General features: G+C 50.8%; 7 protein-coding genes across 7 annotated transcripts; 3 read left to right on the top strand and 4 right to left on the bottom strand.

Moving 5' to 3' along the window:
- Positions 1–4: 4 nt before the first annotated feature.
- On the top strand, positions 5–1,954 carry K489DRAFT_409545 (uncharacterized protein; the record flags this gene model as incomplete). Its single annotated transcript, XM_033607595.1, has 3 exons — positions 5–162; positions 220–961; positions 1,037–1,954. 3 exons carry the CDS (start codon positions 5–7, stop codon positions 1,952–1,954), a joined length of 1,818 nt encoding a protein of 605 aa, XP_033460773.1.
- A 321-nt stretch (positions 1,955–2,275) lies between these two features.
- K489DRAFT_424045 (uncharacterized protein) lies at positions 2,276–3,722 on the top strand (the record flags this gene model as incomplete). The annotated part of the gene is made up of 5 exons (XM_033608260.1): positions 2,276–2,393; positions 2,445–2,536; positions 2,799–2,965; positions 2,991–3,213; positions 3,281–3,722. 5 exons carry the CDS (start codon positions 2,276–2,278, stop codon positions 3,494–3,496), a joined length of 816 nt encoding a protein of 271 aa, XP_033460772.1. The 3' UTR covers positions 3,497–3,722.
- Positions 3,723–3,860: 138 nt separating this feature from the next.
- On the bottom strand, positions 3,861–4,742 carry K489DRAFT_317886 (putative aldo-keto reductase; the record flags this gene model as incomplete). Its single annotated transcript, XM_033601271.1, has 1 exon — positions 3,861–4,742. One exon carries the CDS (start codon positions 4,740–4,742, stop codon positions 3,861–3,863), a length of 882 nt encoding a protein of 293 aa, XP_033460771.1.
- Positions 4,743–5,276: 534 nt separating this feature from the next.
- Positions 5,277–9,553, bottom strand: K489DRAFT_205978 (uncharacterized protein). The gene is made up of 2 exons (XM_033599619.1): positions 5,993–9,553; positions 5,277–5,937 (listed from the first exon to the last, which is right to left on the bottom strand). Exons 1-2 carry the CDS (start codon positions 9,293–9,295, stop codon positions 5,323–5,325), a joined length of 3,918 nt encoding a protein of 1,305 aa, XP_033460770.1. The 5' UTR covers positions 9,296–9,553; the 3' UTR covers positions 5,277–5,322.
- A 316-nt stretch (positions 9,554–9,869) lies between these two features.
- Positions 9,870–12,236, bottom strand: K489DRAFT_317442 (Cullin-domain-containing protein; the record flags this gene model as incomplete). Its single annotated transcript, XM_033601239.1, has 2 exons — positions 9,870–10,058; positions 10,113–12,236. The coding sequence occupies 2 exons, from the start codon at positions 12,234–12,236 to the stop codon at positions 9,870–9,872; spliced, it is 2,313 nt and encodes a 770-aa protein (XP_033460769.1).
- Positions 12,237–12,736: 500 nt separating this feature from the next.
- Positions 12,737–13,800, bottom strand: K489DRAFT_379723 (mitochondrial intermembrane space import and assembly protein 40). The gene is made up of 2 exons (XM_033604723.1): positions 13,470–13,800; positions 12,737–13,416 (listed from the first exon to the last, which is right to left on the bottom strand). Exons 1-2 carry the CDS (start codon positions 13,660–13,662, stop codon positions 12,827–12,829), a joined length of 783 nt encoding a protein of 260 aa, XP_033460768.1. The 5' UTR covers positions 13,663–13,800; the 3' UTR covers positions 12,737–12,826.
- A 1,153-nt stretch (positions 13,801–14,953) lies between these two features.
- On the top strand, positions 14,954–17,836 carry K489DRAFT_317861 (ARM repeat-containing protein; the record flags this gene model as incomplete). Its single annotated transcript, XM_033601269.1, has 2 exons — positions 14,954–15,052; positions 15,104–17,836. The coding sequence occupies 2 exons, from the start codon at positions 14,954–14,956 to the stop codon at positions 17,834–17,836; spliced, it is 2,832 nt and encodes a 943-aa protein (XP_033460767.1).
- Between the last annotated feature and the right edge of the window lie 268 nt (positions 17,837–18,104).

The raw sequence follows: 18,104 nt of genomic DNA, 5'->3' as shown, positions 1-18,104 counted from the left end.
AGGCATGCCACACGTGAACAAATTCTTAGCCTATTGCGAGCGGGAATTACTTGAATACCTACAGGACCGTCACGAAACTGATGGGAACTTCGATCTTTCAGACATTGAAGGCTACCGGCAGCTTTCTCAACCGCAGAAGGACGAGGTTGCCATCAAGTTCCAGTAAGATTGATCCAATGATATGGTTTTCCCACATAATATTGAATATTGTCAAAGCAGAGGAGTAAAGACTCTCGATGACACTGTCTCATCTGAAGAACTTTACTCACGGCTCAGAAGGCTAGCGAAGAATCAAGAGTTCAACCAAGCTGTTGATCCAGAATTCACATTCCCTCGCCGACCAATCTACTCAGGAGATTCCACACCTCTAGATCAAAGTGATCATGATCCTGCCGAGGCTGAAAATTCGTACATCGCGCTGGGTTCTCAGAGGATTCGAGAAAACGAAAAGGCGTGTTTCGAGGAGCTTATCGAGCTCGAATTGCCTCCAGTGACATCTTTCGAAGCAATCGGGAATCTCGGATTCAGATGCGTGTCTCCGTATGATGCGGAACTACCGTGGCATGAATCTGGGGAGAATTTGAATGGTTTCGAGCACCTCACTGTCTTTAAAAGGCAACTTGAAAGCTGGTGGCGATTTCGGAAGTCGCAATGGCATTACCGTAATATCTCAGACGAGCCGGGCATCGTGGCCTTCATTGAGTCTCAGAGACGCGTCGACACGTTGTCAAAAGGCAATATCGATCCAAAAGGTTGTGGGTACGAGAGGAACCTACGAAAGTCATGGATCGCTATGGATGGCTTCCCACGCATTGCTGATGATAACGATTTCACGAAAAGAAAATATTTCGCCAAGGACGACGTCAGCCGGCACGAGTTTCAACACGGCATGGACCTGAAAGAGGATCCGCGGCAGCAAACTGCATGGGACAATTGGCTTGAGTATCTAAGTTACGAAATGGTAAGTGTGATGACATTGCATCTCTGAGTTACCTCCAAGGTAGTATACGAATACTGCAGATCTGACTTGCCGCAGCGATGTGAGAGTGACATGAATCAAAATCATCATGACTTGCATGTCTCCATTCGCCAAGATATCATTGCTTTGTCCGAGGCGAGCATCGATATCATGCGCATGTCGGAGGGTTGCCACTTGGATAGTCTCCATGCAATTATGACAACGGCCCAGCGTCTCTCAGAGTCACTCTTTCACTTCCAACAACAGCATGCGGAAATGCACGAGCTCGCGCTACGGGTGGAATGGATCGTGCAAGAGGCTCGTAGGATGGACGCCGAGCTCACGGCCGAAGCAAATGAAGGGCTCTGTTCGGAATCCAGCAGTTGCAGCAATGAGTTTGAGGGTTTTAGGCATCAAGCAGCAACCCCGTCTTTCGAGATCCGGGAAGACACCCCCTCCCCCACAGAGCCGAGCGCAGGCCGAGATCGCAAGAGAAGTTCTGACAGCAAGGAGTGTGTCGAGTCGCGAGGTCACACAAGACCACGACTGTACGATAGCACAGAACATTCCCACTTACTAAATACTCAGTGCACAGAAAATGAGAATGAAAGTCGCAAGAGGAAGAGAACGCATGATGATGACGAGCTTGTGGAATCGCAGGCTCGCTCAGCACCGTGGCGGCGCAAGCAGACAGGCGACGCTCATCCGCAGCGCAATGTGCTCACGGAGCAAAGAGACGAAGCCTGCAAGCGAAAGAGGACAGATGAGAGCGACGATGATGAAAGATTGGGAGCTGACGCTGTATCCAAATTGCGCGAGCAAGTCAAGGTAGTTCCACCGCCACGCCGGAGCGCGCGGATAGCTGAACAGAAGCGATACCACGATGAGAATTCGGATAGCGGGTCGACAGCACCGCTGAGGCGACGCACACGCACAGCGAAACCTCTGCAGGCTCTAACAAGTGCTGACCTTGAGGCGAGGCAACGTGGTGAATGAAGAAATAGAGTGGTTGTCATCAGAAGTATGATTTTTAGATGGCTTAGAAACAGAGGATGTAGCGTATGGCCGGTATAGATGAAGATATAGCAGCATGCAAGATTAACCCCGTATTATGATACGTTGACAGTCGTGTAATGGTTATATGCCGTCAGCCGAATTTAAAGTATCACTACGCCGGAGGATGCTGCGAACAACAGAATCTCATCTCCCCATCTCCATGACGGGCGTGTCGCCTTTCTTTACGGGATACGCGACTGTTCAAGATTTCGTGGCCTTCTCGCATGCGAATCTCTCAAGTCGGACTTGCTATGATTAGACATGTACCTAGGTACTCATGTAAAAGTTCCGTGGTCCTACTTTATGAAGAGACTAATGCTGATCTACATCGGCCTGCACACGCCTTGCGGGATGGTACCGACAAACCCCAAGCTGAAGCGTGAGTCAGTGCGTAATCTCATTGCGGCCCGTCCTGGCGGTTACTGATCAGGGCGGCCTAGTTTCATATGCAGCTCCGAAAGATGGGTGGGACGGACGGACATCACTTGCATGCCAGCAATCAAGGATTCTAAGGTGGCACAGGTATGCCAGCCTCCGCGCAGATTTGGGTGAATCTCAATGGCTCTCGCTTTGGCAACATGCAAATGTGCTCGCACCGTTTGCTACGATATGTCGCACGAAACGCGCAAAGTGTAGTTCGTATCATGACAAACATCAGGCATGCCCAGATAACGACGCGCCTATGCCGAATATCTACACGAAACGCGATCTCTCTATTGAAATTCAGAATCGGTCAAGTCGCACGACGCCTGGCCACTGAATGAATATGGTGACCGCTGGACAGCTCCTGGCATATGACCAGGCCCAAATGATCGACTTTATCCAAGCACACCAGAATGACAAGGGCGAAATCCTCGTAGAAGATTTAGAAGGTATCATTGAATTACCGACGGCGCTGAAGCAACAGCTCAGCGCGAAGATCATGAGAGGAAACCCTGATGCTAGGAAAATGTTTACCACTAACATTGATGAAAAGTGAAGCATGCGCACAGCTTAATGCCCGATCGCAGGCGGTCATATCCGCCGATCTCTTTCAAAGACTTGAAAAGCTGGCCCAATTCCAGGAGCATAGTCATACAGGCATCGAGAGCTCTGTGCCGCTACGGGCTCCGGACTTGTCGAAATTGATTAGCACCTTCATCGAGCAAACGATGCAGTTCCGAATGGTTTATGCGGATATCCATGAACTTGAGTTGCGTGTGAGTTGGATTCTACGCGAGGCGCGCAAAATGAATGCGGAATTCTCGACAAGTAAGCCGCTGCCAGTTTCACGACGAAAAAGAGTGCGACAGCTTGAAAGCGAGCACGTCTCTGCGCAGACTCGATCTAAAAAGGTCGCTGATCGAGACACTGTACAGCGACCTTGGAGGAGCCCACGGTTGGCAGAGAAAGGCTGATTTGTCTCATCCGTCCTTCAATGCTCAGATATCTCCTCGACAGCATGGCCGCCGAGGACCCGGTGAAGTAGAAGAGAGCCGGTGATTGCGAATGAGATGCGCTTTTGAGGCTTAGGGAATTCACCATCGCCTACGAAGCAAGACGAGAACAGGATGTCATCCATTCCTCGCATTGGACTTACACCAAAGGCAAAGCTTCGTGTTCTGCGACATGCTTGGTATGCTGGTGACGACTTGTTGGAGCGGGGTGTCAGGCGTCATAGTTTTTCGCTCAGAAATTGATGCTCGGCGGGTTTGAGCTTGCCCCGTGCAAGCCCTGCAGAGACGCGTCCATATGCCTTTCTAGCGATACATTTCCCTCGCTCCGTCAATTGTGTGTTGTAGCCAGGATACGATCAGGGATGTTCAGTTTGCTCAAGGATTCCTGGCGGCCAATCCTCAGGCTCATCTTACCGCACGAGAAGGCTTTCGAAGTCCTTCTCCAGCTCAGCTTTTCTCTCCCGGTTCTTGGCCGCCCACTCATCGAATTTATCCAACGACGCCAAATCACTCTCCATCCTCTCCTCATTCGTTGTCCCATTCAAAATACTCCACCCTCCTTTCCTCACCAAAAGATTGTATAACGCCGCCTGCCTCGAGATACCCATTTCATCTGCCAAGCTGCCCACCGGCTTCGAAGCAAGCAATTCCGGGTTCGCCGTCAACGTCCAAAAACTTTGGAAAACAATATCCTTTTCTTTACAGAATCCATAGATCTCCTTGCCATATCCTACTTCCTGACAAAACCTATTTTGTACAACCGAAGGCTGAATGTTCGCATTACCAAACAAGTTCTCAAGAACAGAAAGCGAATAGACGTTGGATATTCCCAGACTCCGAATCTGATGCGGGACATATGATTCGAGCACGCGCCAGACGCGAAGTGTCTCCGCCATCGATGGCAGAGGACTGTGTAGGACGAGACAGTCCAGATACGGCTTCTCGCCAACATCGACAGAGAAATTTCTCAACGAACTCGCGATACTCGCATGAACCTGGTCCTCCAACTTCGCGTTTTTGTCATATGGCATTCCACGTGAGGGATCCTGTCCCGCGATCGATGTGAACTTCGTCTGGATATACAATTCTTTCCGTTTGACGATACCCCGCTGGATCGCTGATCGGACAGCATTTCCAACGAGGTCTTCTTGGTAATGTTTAGGTTGCGCGGCGGTGTCGATGGCGCGGAAGCCGGATTGTATGGCTTGCAACACGAGGGCTTCGGTGCGAGCTTGTTTCCAGGCGGTGCCGTAGAGCATGCGTGGAACATAGAGGGAACGGAGGGAGGCCATTGTTTGTGGCTTTCCCTCTCTTGTTGCTGCTGTTAATCTTTGTAAAATTTTTGTCTGTCGATAGAGGAGTTGGATCTCAAATTGTATGTTGACTGCGTGTCATGGTTTAAAAGCGGTGATGATGAGGTGAAGTCAGGAAGTGCAGGCGCTTGTGTTCGAGGGTTGTGACATCACACTCGAAAGCTTCCGCGCGACAAACACAAGGCAATCAATGTCGAGTGTTCAGTCATCATACCACTGTAACCGTCATGCAGGCGAACCTGTGCCTAGATAGTTGTCGATAATCTCACAGTTCAATAAGTCATGCTCATTGAGACTGACTTTCAGCCCAAGAAGGCCAGGACATTTGAAAAACCTGAACTGCTTCACACGGAGCTCTATAATAAGTCGGTGAAAATGCCCAGCCGGAAGATGCTATTGTCATTCTCTGCCGCATTTCGACGAAGTTTAGACGAAGCCTTCATTCACATTTGATATTTGCTATTTGATTCAATTTTATGAGAATTGGAAGGCTACGGTCAAAATAGTAGTACCGACCAGATCTAATTGTTATTACAGGCAGAAATCTATAGTTTCGAAATTAAACTTTCACGGCCTTGACTCCCTTGGCTGCCTTTTCAGCCTCGGCCTTTTCATTCTCTTCTTTCAATCTGCGCGCCTCCCGAATGAGCTGATCCGGTCGACGGACGGCGATATCCTTAGGTTTGAAGTCCGAAAATAGGGTCTTGAGGGTCTTTTCAATAACCCAGCAGCCAGCATAGTCCAGAATCATGACGATGGTCATTGTGATCTTGAATTCGGTGGTGAAGGGGACAAGCTTGAGTCGCTCGTTGATCTCGGGAATGAACTCGGTGGCGCAAGAGAAAGCTACGCTGGTGACCAGCACGATTCCCCAATACATTCCTTTGTTCTCCTTGATAGATTCGCGGAAAGGTCGACCCTGGTAGTTGATTGCAAAAGTGGAAATCTGTTGGATGAGCTGGAGAAGGTAGATGGCGGAGTTCAGCAGAGACGGCTCGAACTCTCCCTCAAGATTGATCAAAGACCGGTCTTTTCGCGGTTCGAACTTGTGCACAAAGTTGGAGATATACACGAGAGTGGCGATATGGACGGCAAATTGACCCAGCACAGATGGGATGATGTACCAATTCCAGATATTGTTTTGGGGGCGTTCCTTGGAAAGTTGCTCGACGGACTGCATGAACTGTTAGCAATTTTAATCGGGGTTACAAACGAAGTATCGATCATACCTTAGCACGGGAAATGCTCAGGAAACAAACGCTCATAAGCATTCCACTGATTGTCACTTGTCCATCACCGAATTTGATTCCGTCCAGATATAGAACACTTAGACTGTAGGCACTGATCAAGCAATTCAATGCCAGGATCTTGTACATCTGAATGGTGGCAACGAGTGTGCATCTTCCTTGGCGGATGATGTTAGGAATAGCGATGACGTTGGCAAGTTTGCTTGTGAAAGGTGCAGCGACTGACGCGTCGCCGAGCTTGATACTCGGTGGCTCGTCATCATTCAATTGCTCCTCCAGCATTGACATGGACAATTTCTCTGCCATTGCAGCTGCTGCGTTCTGAGCCTTTTCCTTGCGCTGATCCTGAGGAGATTTCACGGCGGCATCCTGGTTAGATGAGGTTTCCTTGACCACGAGGGCAGCACTGGGCGTTGCACCGTCGGCTTGGCCTGCCTGAGCTTTCAATTGGCCCTCTCGTTCCATGGCTTTCTCGTAGTGCGGGTTTGTCGGTCCCGCTGGGAAGAGGTGCGCGATCTGAGCAGGTACCGGCGGCGTTGGTTGGTTGAATCGCTTCATCATCTCACACTGCTTCTCGTAAATTTCCTTCAGCCTGGTCTCGCGGAAATGCTTGGCAATTTTGTCCATGTCTTCCTTGCTACCATTGAGCAGTGCAACACCAACATGGGCTTGCTTCAAAGCACCGACATCGTTGGTACCGTCTCCGGCCATGAGGGTGGTATAACCTTGATCTTTGAGACCGACAAGGATTTCTTCCTTTTGCTTGGGTGACACACGAGCGTAGACCCAGGTGTGGCGAAGGAGCGAAGGCAGAGCGGCCTGATTCTTGAACTTTGCGAGTCCATAGCCTGTAACGCACAGGTCCTTCTCCGCAAGGATGTTAGCGTCAAGGGCTTTAGTAGGGTCAACCGGTATGTTAATCTTATCATCCACGCTCCGCCAAACCAGCTTCTCGCCACTATCGTCGTTCTCTGGCGCATCGAGGATAAGTACATCTCGATCAACGATTTCTACCCGGCGAGCGACGTGGACAGCTGTGAGAGGGTTGTCACCAGTGATCATGACACATCGATGGCTGCTCTCGTTCAACATGCGGACTGCTTTGATAGCATCATCCTTAAGCGGACACTGTAGAATGAGGAAACCTGCGAAGATCAGATCGCATTCGACTTCCTCGCGCGTGAGGTCGTTGATCCGCTTCTGGGACAACTCATCGTTGGTCGAAAGATGCTTGTATCCGAGAGCTAAGACACGGGCGCCATTGCGGCTGAAATACTTGTATGTCTCCTCGTATTTAGGTGGCACGTCGGTAAGCATGTTGCGAATGGTCTCTGGTGCTCCTTTGGCGCCGACAAATGTGCCCTTGGCTTTCTTGCCAGTTTCGCGATCAGTGGTGACAGCAGTGGCGACGGAACTTTGCCTCTTCAACGCCGAAGAGAACTGGAATCGGCGTTTGATTTGAACAATGTCCAGTGGACCGCCCTTTGCCACAGCTCCGGCTTTAGAAGACAGAGTGTCATTCTTACCGAGCGCCCAGCCGAGTGCCTCCAGAGTAGCCTTCTCCATGGGTTCTCCGACCACGTCGCCGTCCTCTAACTTCACGAGAGCGTGTGCCGTCGCCAGAGTCAGAGCAGTGTAGAGGCCGGTCTCGGAGGCTTTCGTAAGCTGACTTTGTGCTCCGTCCTCCTCGGCACGGGCTCCAGATTTGCCGAGGGACAGACCAGCGATGCCATCAACGACGAGGTCCTCGCCAGTCAGCGTACCAGTCTTGTCGAAACAGGCAATGTCCACGCGACCAGCGAACGGAATTCGGAAGGGCTCAGTGCAGAAAATCGCATATTTGCTCAAGGCAGCAAGACTGGTGTTGACGGCAAGGCTCAGTTCCATCGGGAGTTCCGGTGGCACAACGGATGTGATGATGAGCACGCAATCGAGAAGTAGCTTCGATCGCTTGCGGTCCTGCTTCACTCCTTCCTCCCAGACATACCAAGAGGCAGCGATTGCGAAGATACAGAGGAAGAGAATGAACAGCAAAGCCTCAACGTTGTTGGCGCTCACGCGCTCAGTCGAATAGATCATAGTGCGTACAAGAGCGCCTTGATTGGTCTCGAATCCGGTCTTGATCACAATCGCGAGAGCACCGTTGTCTGGCGCCGAAGGGATACCCAACGCGACCTGTGGAGCTGGTTCTGACGAGTTTTCCGTTCCGGTTGCGTGTTGTACCTGCAGGACCTTTGTCCCGCCCCAAAGGAAAGCGTTTTTGTCCAGTCCTTCAGGTTCAAGATGTGCGTTGCGGGGTCGCAACTGGATGGAGTCCTTGAGCACGGGAGTGCTCTCGCCCGAAAGCATCGCTTCGTTGACGATAGCCGTGCCCTCGACCAAAAGCATGTCGCAAGCAACACCGCTATCTTCCTTTGTTCGGCCGACAGATACCAGATCGCCTGGAAGTAATTCATCGCTACGCAATTCTGTCCATCTCTTCTCTCGGTATACCCACATGTCGTAGGGTTTGATGCTCATACCGCGGAACTCAGTTAGTGTCCTCTGGCGCTGCCACACCACGGTGGATTCAAACATGATCAGCATGAAGCCAGTGAAAAGCGAGTAGTACCAGTACTCGTCCAGCATCCAGAGACCGACGCAGAAGATCTGAAAGACGAAGAATGGCGCTACAGCGTGCTCCTTGAAAAGCTCGGTGAATGTAGGAACAGGGATATCGAAGATGTTCAATCCGTAGTACTGTTTGAGTCGATCGATCTCCACCTTCTTCTCTAATCCCCTTGAGCTCTGAAACGACTCAATTAAAGGCTTCGGCTCGCGGTCCACGTTGTAGATGAGAGGCGCAAAGGAGCCCTTCGCCTCGTCGTACAAGAACTTTCTCTTCTGGAACAAGAATGATACGCTCTCTTTCCCGCCTGTGACTTCTCTCTTAATCTGACAAATCTCGCTAGATCCCGCATTTGCACCCGGGATGACCTTGATGAGGCCGGCATTGCGAACATCCCTCGCAGTAGTCGAGGTGAACCAGGCGCGTAGGTTAACGTTCCAGAAGGTCGACAGCCAAATCAGACTTTGCAGGGTGACAATACTACCAGAATAGACAAAAGTCCACTCCTGGCCGTTGATGTACTTCTTGTAGCTTGTGGGCGACAGGTAGAAGCTGAAAAATATGGGCCAGATGATGACAAAAGGCCAGACGTATGTGTGGAGGATCAGAGGTCGTGCATTGTGTAAGGAGGCAGATTTGACCTCTGCCCGGTCGACGAGCGGCGCTTTGGACGACATGTTTCAGCGCTGATACGAAGAGCGTTAAACACGAGCAAGCCTGGACATAATTGCAATGATGAATAAACAACAATGCAGCAGAGTTGAGTGATCTATAGGGATAATGTGGACTTATTTTGAGATGTCATCCAATTCTCGGGCTTGCACGCTTTCGATCACGTGCACCGCTGATCGTATGTAATCGTTACGGCATATCTGGCAACAGAACCTTGACGAAGTTTTGCCACGCAGGTTGAGTATACACTATGGCGTGCGTAGCCAGTCTCGGGAAGATAGCATGCACAACTATACTTGGACAGAAACGGAGACGAGGGGAATAAGCTCTGTGGGGACATCTAATATTTCGCTCGCAACAGAGCGAACGAATTCGTGCAACATGATCGTGGGGCAACCAGCCCATGTTTTCGGCCCATCGTCGCCAACCTGTAAAAATAGAACGCCTTCGCCATGCCAATGATCGAGCTGCCGCGAACCGATCCGTGAAAAGCAGCCATCATATCCCATGCTCACCGTTAAATCACGCCAAACCCTGTCTTGCCCCTGACGCCGCAAAAATTGTCTGGTGAGCAAAAAATCATGCAAGATAGCCGAGCTCGTCGCCCTCCAAGCGCTCAAGATACTCCTTCTCTAAGAGGATGTCAATGCACTTTTTGATGTCGGAGACCTTGGGTGTGAACCGATTTTTGATCTGGGCGATGGTTTCAGATACGAGCTGTGCATGTTTAGCCTGTTTGCGTGATTTCATGATGCGCACGATCGCAGACTAGATGATGGTCAGCTCGAGTAAATAAATTCCGTTGCAGAAGTTTGTACTCACTTGCATAAGCATTTTGCGGTCTTCTTCGATGGTTTTGTGCGTGTCTTCGGCCTCCTGCTTTTGCTCAGCCTTGATGGCAATGTTCAGGTTGACCTTGATTTTTTTGTTTCTGAAGCCGTGATTGAGACTGTATGTCGTCCCAAGCTGCGGAGCACCACCTTCTGGATTGGCGATGAGCACCTTTGCCTTCAGCATGATGCCGATCGATGGATCGAGCGTGTCCCTTGACAAGGAGGTCAGGCTCACCATATCGTCATAGCTGACGACATCCTTTTCATTGAACATAAGGAGAATGGCCATCTGATATGTCGACACCATGAAGGTATAAGGGACCTTGTTCATTTTGACGTAATTGGCGCGAATTTCGCCTTTACATAAATGCCACAACCAGGTCAGCTTGCGACCACCATGCTTGTTGTTGTAAAATGCTGAGAATCGCTCGTAGGTTTTGACGATGACTTCCGGGGGAGCGAATCGAGTAGTGGGGGCCTGCAGAGGCCAAAATCCAGTCCCTAGGATTTGATAATTGGCGTCCACTTCCTCCTTGCGATCTTCGCCATCAATGTTCTGCGCGCGCCACAGCTCATAGGCCGAATTGAGGTCTTTTGATGTTTGCATGTCTTGGAACATCCGCTGCAATTTGTTCGTGTACTCGAAGCCGGATGCGTCTTTCAGCTTTGCGATCATGGATGTCTCTGCATCTGGGCTCGCAGATGTACCGTTCACCAATCGTTTGGCAAGTGTCTTGGAATAGAACTTTTGGAAGACGTCCTTGTCCTCAATGTACTTGAAGATAGTCATGACCTGATTGAGCATGAGCTCCATGTCATCCTCCTCATTGGCCTTGGTTGAACGCTTCAGAACGTTGTCCGCGTGCTTTGCTAACAGCTCCGGCGACCGATTGGAGCTTTTGGCGCACACCTTGTTGCGGTTCACATACTCCCGGCAAGCATTGTCTAGCGAGCGCACAAATTCGGACTCGCCGGTAAACGCAGTCTGTACCAATGCAGAGTAATGAGTGTGCACCTCGAGCAATGCGTCAATGTATGCCTTCGGATCGAGGTTGTCACCCTGATCAGCAATCTTCTCCACGGCCAGCAGACCGGCTTGTCGCACGTGATTCTCGAAGCGAATCCGAAGTGGTTCGAGACCTTCAGGAATACGCGCCAGCAATTTATACATGCGAGCCATGTCCTCTTCTCTGTCGTTATTGAGCAGAATCTGGAATTCGTCGCGAAGCGTTCCAGCATGCTTGGCGATCAGTGCGGTCTCACAACACTTCATCAAAGGCGCCATGATCTCATTCAACAGAAACAAAGGCACACGCTCTTTCTCCTCCTCGAGTCTCCTTTCTGCTTTCTTCATGTAGTCCACCACTGAATTCTCTGCCAGGAACTGCTGTGACTCCCTCTCGTAGTACGCAGACGTGGCAAGAAGATATGGCGCTTCAAAGAACTGCTTGTAGACGTCGATCGTAGTCTTGGTGCTGTCTGATTCGTCGATGCCGAGTGAAACGAAGGACTGAACCACATCCTTGATCTTTGATTGCTCGATGGTCTCACCATTCCGCTGCTTTTCCACTAGCCGCAGGACAGCGTCCATGACTGCATTTTGCGTGCTTCCGAACATGTCCTCTTTCCAGCGAACAAGATGTAGCGTGTAGATATCAAAGATATCCTTTTTGCCCTCATCCATCTCGCGCTTGACCCAGTGACGATTGAGGTATTTGAAAAGGTGGTTGTCATATATGCCAGCCTGTGTGTAACGCTTCCACTCTTTAATGTAGAACGTCAACAAAGCTTCGTCTGCGTGCTTGACCATCTCGGCGTGCACGACTTTCAAGTGGCGCCGTAGATAGTCATTCAGCCGGTGGTAGAGGTCCTCGCCTAGCAGGTGCGCTCCTCGATGATTGGAGTTCAGATTGTTCGTTTGTGCGCTCACAGCCTTTTGGGCTGTACAGAAGTTGTGAATCGTCGTGTAAAGGGACATATATGTCTTCATGTCCAGGCCATCGCTGAGACTGAACATGAGGCGTTCGACACCCCATTCCAGGAAGTTCCATGTGCCGTCAATGTCGTCTTTCGAGGTCGGCATTTGTGGTTGCGACTTGGTCGCGCTCGCCATTGCCCGCGACATATTGGGCGAACGTGGTGAGGAAGATGAGTGTGTTGTGCAATAGCTAAGAAGGATAGGTTGTATATTAGATGTGTCACCTCCGCAGGTAGCGATGTCAGAATTGACGCCGCAACACGGCCCGCCTGCCTGCAGCGCAGGCAACACACTTGGACAGTTGCCGCCAGCGTGCCCGCAGCGGTGACTAGATATGAATTATATCTCACGCGACACCGCTGCAACAGACCGATAGTGGTTGTCTTCTATCGTCCTGTTATTCGCTGAGACGACTCTCAAGGTCAAATTGTTGACGACGCCTCACAAATGCGAACTGTACCCCCAGAAGCTACGTGTCACACTCTGAAACAGTGTTGCGAAATCGCGTCATCTCCATGACCCATCCGGCCTGTGACGTTGTTAGGACCACATGTGATTGTGTTATTTGCTGCGTATGAAATGCTGCATTGAACAATCGCGCCCGACGCAAGTTGGAAAGTTTTAAGGAAGGAGTAGGGCGCATTTTTCTGTATCATGGGTGTGTGGTACATATATGTTACATTCTAATCGTCTCGGGGAGGTACTGGCGTGCACTTCCCTCATCCTCAAGGCCGCGCACCTGTTGTTGGCGCGGGAGCGCTCTGAACATCATTCCTAGCCTGCTCACGATCTGACCTTGAGCCCTCGCTCGCGGCATTCTTCGCTGGCTCTACTGAGCCCTCCAGCGCGTGTGCTCCGGCACCCTCACCCTCCTCTGGGAGTGCAACGTCTTCGTCTTCGAGCTCGGCTCCGTAAATATCAGGATGTTCCCGGAAACAGTTCTGCATGGCCTTGAAGTTCTCGATGCAGTCCACTCCTTTAGGCTCCTCCTTTGAATAGACAAAACAACTGAAAGCGGCTCGGAATTGTTCGCCACAGACACCATGGGCCATTCCCCCAAGACACGGACAGTCCCAGTTAATCTCCCCTGTCTCTTCATTGAATGCGCCCTGTTGCTCAGCTTCCTGTTCGAGCTCTCCCGGGCTCCCAACTGCTGCGGGCTCCGCGTCTGGCGTGGCGATCGGGCTAGATGTGGCATTCTTCGGCGAGTCGGTGTCTCGCGATCGCGATTGAGCGCGTCGCTGTTCTGCTATCGCATCTATTGTTGAGTAGCTCTCGCTCTCGACTTTAGCTTCGGGCTGCGTATATGAAACATCTGCAAGGCGAATTAGTTCGAGTCGGGCGCACGAACATTTTTTTGTTTCCCACATTGAGCATCATCCGCAAATATGGCCGAAGTGTTGTAATAGTACACGATAGCTCCCGCGAGTCCCCATCGAAGAATTGTGCCCTTGAATGTTGATGGCCGAGACGACCTTGTGCTCGCAAAGCGTTTCCCTAGATGTGGAAGAGCGGACGCCTGTCGGCCAGAGGCAGCGATCCTCAACGCAGGACGGAACATTTTGCCAATTCGAGGTCGCACCAATCTAATGAAAAACAAATGAGAGCAATGGAATGATGATGCAAAAATCGTTTTCACATGGAAGAGTGTGTCGCAATCCTGAATTCAGCGCCCGTCACTCATTCCTGAATGTTCATTGATGACCGGAAGTATAAATTCTGACAAAGCTCTCTAATCAAATAAGCATCATCGAGGCTCGGAGCGCGAGCAGGGCGCGTCTCGGTCAGGGGCGGGCCGTCACTGCCTGCGCTATCCGCTTGACAGGGTGCCTCCACATTGTGTGTGAAGAGAACCTGGAACTCCGCAGCGAAGGTGTCGCGAAGAGGCGCATCTCGCACTGGCAGCCAAATTCGAAGTCGGATCGAACAAATTTGACATCATTAATTAAGCAATTGACTCTATCCGTTGCGGTCGGACGATGGACTGAGCCGTTCGCGGAGTGTAATGCTTTTCGCACCATGGGCCCAGAGAGACCGTGGTCAAGGGCTCATCCTATCATTTAAAATCCCCGGGTTGTCCGACCACGAGGGAATGCATGGAAACATGTAATGGAGCGTATTTAGGTAGTTATTCCCTTGTGAAGGATTCATTACACACAATGCCGGACTATGTCGTTGTTGCAACTAATCGGGCCACACGGTACTGCAGACAAACTTGGAACCTGGGAACAAGCCAAAGTTGTCAGTTGGACCCTTCTTTCTAAGATTGTGGAGCAGCGAACTTCACTCAGCGCGGATTTAAGCCGGTTGGTCTGTGAGCGGCAGCGGGAGTCGTCCCCACCATGCTAGAGGACTTTTTTCCAACTGATGGCTCGCCGATGCCCACCTGCACTTATCAAAGAGCGAGGTATAGCACTCTACCTGATTATCTTCAACAGCACTTCGAGTTGCCCTGTCGGACTACAGTCTGGAAATTCTCGATCACACTCGGGAAACCGCACATACCAACAGTCCCGTATACCATCTGCATTCGCAACCTCAGGACGGTCTCCGAACCTTTCAACGTTTGGAGGGGCTCAAAGCAACATTCGTCATCCCACCATGAGGGTGAATTGAGCTGTATGTGGGCTCACACAACAAGCGACACCATCGAACTGGACTTCCACCGCGATACATTTGTCGAGGATCATTCGCTGCAGCAATTTCTCAGTCGGCCTGCACCTAGCTTGTGGCGTGTCCGCATTGTGCTCGGCATTTAAATCCTATTGTGCTTTCAATTAGCTTTGGAAAGTTTTCGTTGCTTCATCGCAGCGAGTTTTCAAGATCCCCAGATCCATTCAACAATCGCAATCATGGCGTGGCAACCTCGGTCTGAGAACCTGGGTCAGTTGACACAGTATTTGCGTGATTCATTAAGTGGGAGTGTCGCGACGCAGAAGACTGCGGAACAGGTAAGTCTGGGAAGGATTCCGTCCGCTTCGCATTGCTGATGTTGCGAAAAGATGCTAGCCCAAACACGAACCTCGCCCGATATCAACAATTATCTCGTCTATATCTGCATAACGCCTACTCCCCCGTCCGAGGTAACTCCGGATGCCTATCACGTTGCGCGCAGTGTTGCGGCGATCATGCTCAAAAACAACGTCAAGAACAGCTTCAAATCAATACCCGAATCCAGCAGAGAATATTTGAAGGCCAACGTCTTACTTGGTCTGCAAGATACCAATGCCCAGATACGAAGCTACGTCGGCAACGTCACCACGGAGGTCGTGCGACAAGGTGGGGTCCTGGGATGGCCGCAAGTTCTCCCTGACCTTGTCGCAATGGTCGAGGGCCAGAACGGCCAAAGTTCGCCCGAGTCAAGAGATGGTGCCATGGGAGCTATTTTCAAGATTTGTGAAGATAATCGCAAGTCGTTGGACAAAGAGTATCAGACACAAAGGCCCCTTGCCTTCCTGTTGCCCAAGCTCGTCGAATTCACTCGCAACAATGATGCAAAAGTCAGGTCAAAAGCACTTGCCGCCATAAATGTGTTCTTAAAAGAGCCTGTTGCCCTGTCGATCCGCGAGAACATCGATTCCATTCTGCCGGAGATCGTTCGCCTCTCCAGCGATGGCGACGACAATGTCCGACGATTCGTTTGCCGCGCATTTGCACTGCTGGCTGTTGGACTACCCGAGATATTGTTGCCTCACGTTCAAGGTATAATTGAATACACACTCACACAGCAAAAAGATGGCGAAAACTCAGATCTGGCTCTGGACGCAGCAGAGTTCATCTTCGAAGCCAGCGGCTCAAACAACAAACTTAGAGACGCCCTCGGTCCCCATCTACCTCAGATCGTGCCGGTGCTGCTCGACTGCATGATTTACGATGAGGATGCTCGCTTGCAGTTCGAGGATGATGTCCAAGACGCGGAAGTTGAAGACGATGAACAGGACATCAAACCACAATTTGCCACTGCCAAGAAGTCCCGCGTAGATGTGTCGGTCCCTGGCTCCTCGCAGACAGCAGGAAATGGGGAGGCGCAAGGAGCCGCCAATGGATATGCTTTTGAGGACGACGATGATCTCAGCGAGGGTGAGATTGAAGACGAAGATTACGAAGTTGACCCCGAAGAAGAGTGGAATCTGCGAAAATGCTCAGCCGCTACGTTGGACGGTTTGGCTTGTTACTTCCACGGAGCAGTGTTCAAGGAGGTTCTGCCGTGGCTGGTCAAGAGTCTCGAGGATTCAAACTGGTACAACTATGAGGCAGCCGTTCTCGCTCTGGGTGCTATTGGGCCAGGTTGTATGGATGATGTGACTCCTCATCTTCCCGAGCTGGTCCCGTACATGCTCAATCGGCTAATGGATGAGCATGCTATCGTCCGACAAGTGACATGTTGGTCCCTGAGCAGATACTCTGGCTGGGCTGCGCACGACCCCGCTGCTTCGAAACAGCAATTCTTCGAACCCATGATGGAGGGCTTGCTGAAGTGTATGCTCGACAACAACAAAAAAGTACAAGAAGCCGCTGCGTCCGCATTTGCAAACCTGGAAGAGCAAGCGACATCTGCGCTGGTTCCATACTGCAATGTCATTATCCAGCAATTCATGAAGTGCTTCCAAAAATACAAGGATAAGAATATACATTTGCTCTACGCATGTGTACAGACGCTTGCCGAGCATGCCGCATCTTCGCTATCCCAGCCTGAGAACGTCGATATCCTGATGCCGACCTTGATCGAACGTTGGGCCAAAGTTCAGGACCAGTCTCGAGAGATGTTCCCGTTACTCGAGTGCTTGTCCTTTGTTGCGACTGCTCTAGGACCAAGATTTGCACCATTTGCACCACCCTTGTTTGCACGATGCATCAAAATTCTGCATACCAATCTGGAGGATGGTATGGCAGCAGAGACCGAAGAGTACTTGGAATCTCCGGACAAGGACTTTCTCGTTACCAGCCTCGACCTGTTGAGCAGCATCGTTCAGGCTCTCGACAGCGCACAAAGCGCCGAATTGACGGCCACAGCTCAGCCAAATATGTTTGAACTGCTTGCGTACTGCATGAAGGACTCTAGCAACGACGTCAAGCAATCAGCATACGCTTTGCTGGGAGACTGCGCCATATACATCTTCCCACAACTTCAGCAGTACCTCCCTGCCATGATGACCCTCATCACCTCGCAACTTGACCTCAGTCATGCTATGGAAGAACCTGAGACCGCATTCCGGGTGATTAACAATGCGTGTTGGTCCTGCGGCGAAATATCCATGCGTCAAAAGGAGGGCATGAGTCCATACGCTGACCGTCTTTTGTCAAAGCTTGCCTTCATCATGTTCACCGACAGTGTTCCAGAATCGTTGACCGAGAATGCTGCAATTGCACTTGGCCGCCTAGGTCTCGGGTGCCATCAGCAGCTAGCGCCTCATCTTGCCAATTTCGCAGGACCATTCTTACAGGCCATGCAGAAAGTGGAGTGGAATGACGAAAAGGGCCATGCATACAAAGGCTTCGTCAAGATCGTTCTCGACAACCCTCAAGCTCTTGAAAAGTATCTACTCAACTTCTTTGGCGAGATGGCCAATGCACCAGAGTCTTTCCTGTTGGGTATGCAGGATGACGGACCGAGACAAGGCTTCGAGCAAATCCTGTCGCAATACAAACAGATGATTGGTGATGGGTTCGAGGGCTTCTTGCTGCTTCTGCCAGCCGAACAACTGCAGAATTTACGCCGATTGTACTCCTTCTAGAAGCGGGAAAAGAAATCGGCGCGGAAAGCGTAGCAGACCATTTCACAACTTTGTTCATTCAATGAGACACGGCAGCAAGGGCAGGGATTGATCTATGGTGTCATATTGCTGGTTCGGGAGATGCAGTGCTTGCACTCTTTTCATCTCATGGGTTTGTCGGCTGGCAATCGAACAATTACAGATCAGGGAATTGTGTCGGGATTTCACATCATTGTTAGATAGCTTCCGGAAGCGAATGCTTTTCCAGCATTTTTTTTAGATACCTAAG

Source organism: Dissoconium aciculare (genome assembly GCF_010015565.1).
Source record: "Dissoconium aciculare CBS 342.82 unplaced genomic scaffold K489scaffold_5, whole genome shotgun sequence".
NCBI lineage: Eukaryota > Fungi > Ascomycota > Dothideomycetes > Mycosphaerellales > Dissoconiaceae > Dissoconium > Dissoconium aciculare.
Note: the sequence above shows the minus strand (reverse complement) of the source record. Positions and strands in the feature narration are given on the sequence as shown.

What these genes read in the sequence shown, in the direction of transcription:
- K489DRAFT_205978 (XM_033599619.1), bottom strand. Translation starts at nt 9,295, where the DNA reads ATGTCGTCCAAAGCGCCGCTCGTCGACCGGGCAGAGGTCAAATCTGCC. An exon ending in TGAGCATTTCCCGTGCTAAG is followed by an intron (nt 5,938 to 5,992) that starts GTATGATCGATA and finishes CAGTTCATGCAG; the next exon opens with TCCGTCGAGCAACTTTCCAA.
- K489DRAFT_379723 (XM_033604723.1), bottom strand. Translation starts at nt 13,662, where the DNA reads ATGTTCCGTCCTGCGTTGAGGATCGCTGCCTCTGGCCGACAGGCGTCC. An exon ending in ATTTGCGGATGATGCTCAAT is followed by an intron (nt 13,417 to 13,469) that starts GTGGGAAACAAA and finishes TTCGCCTTGCAG; the next exon opens with ATGTTTCATATACGCAGCCC.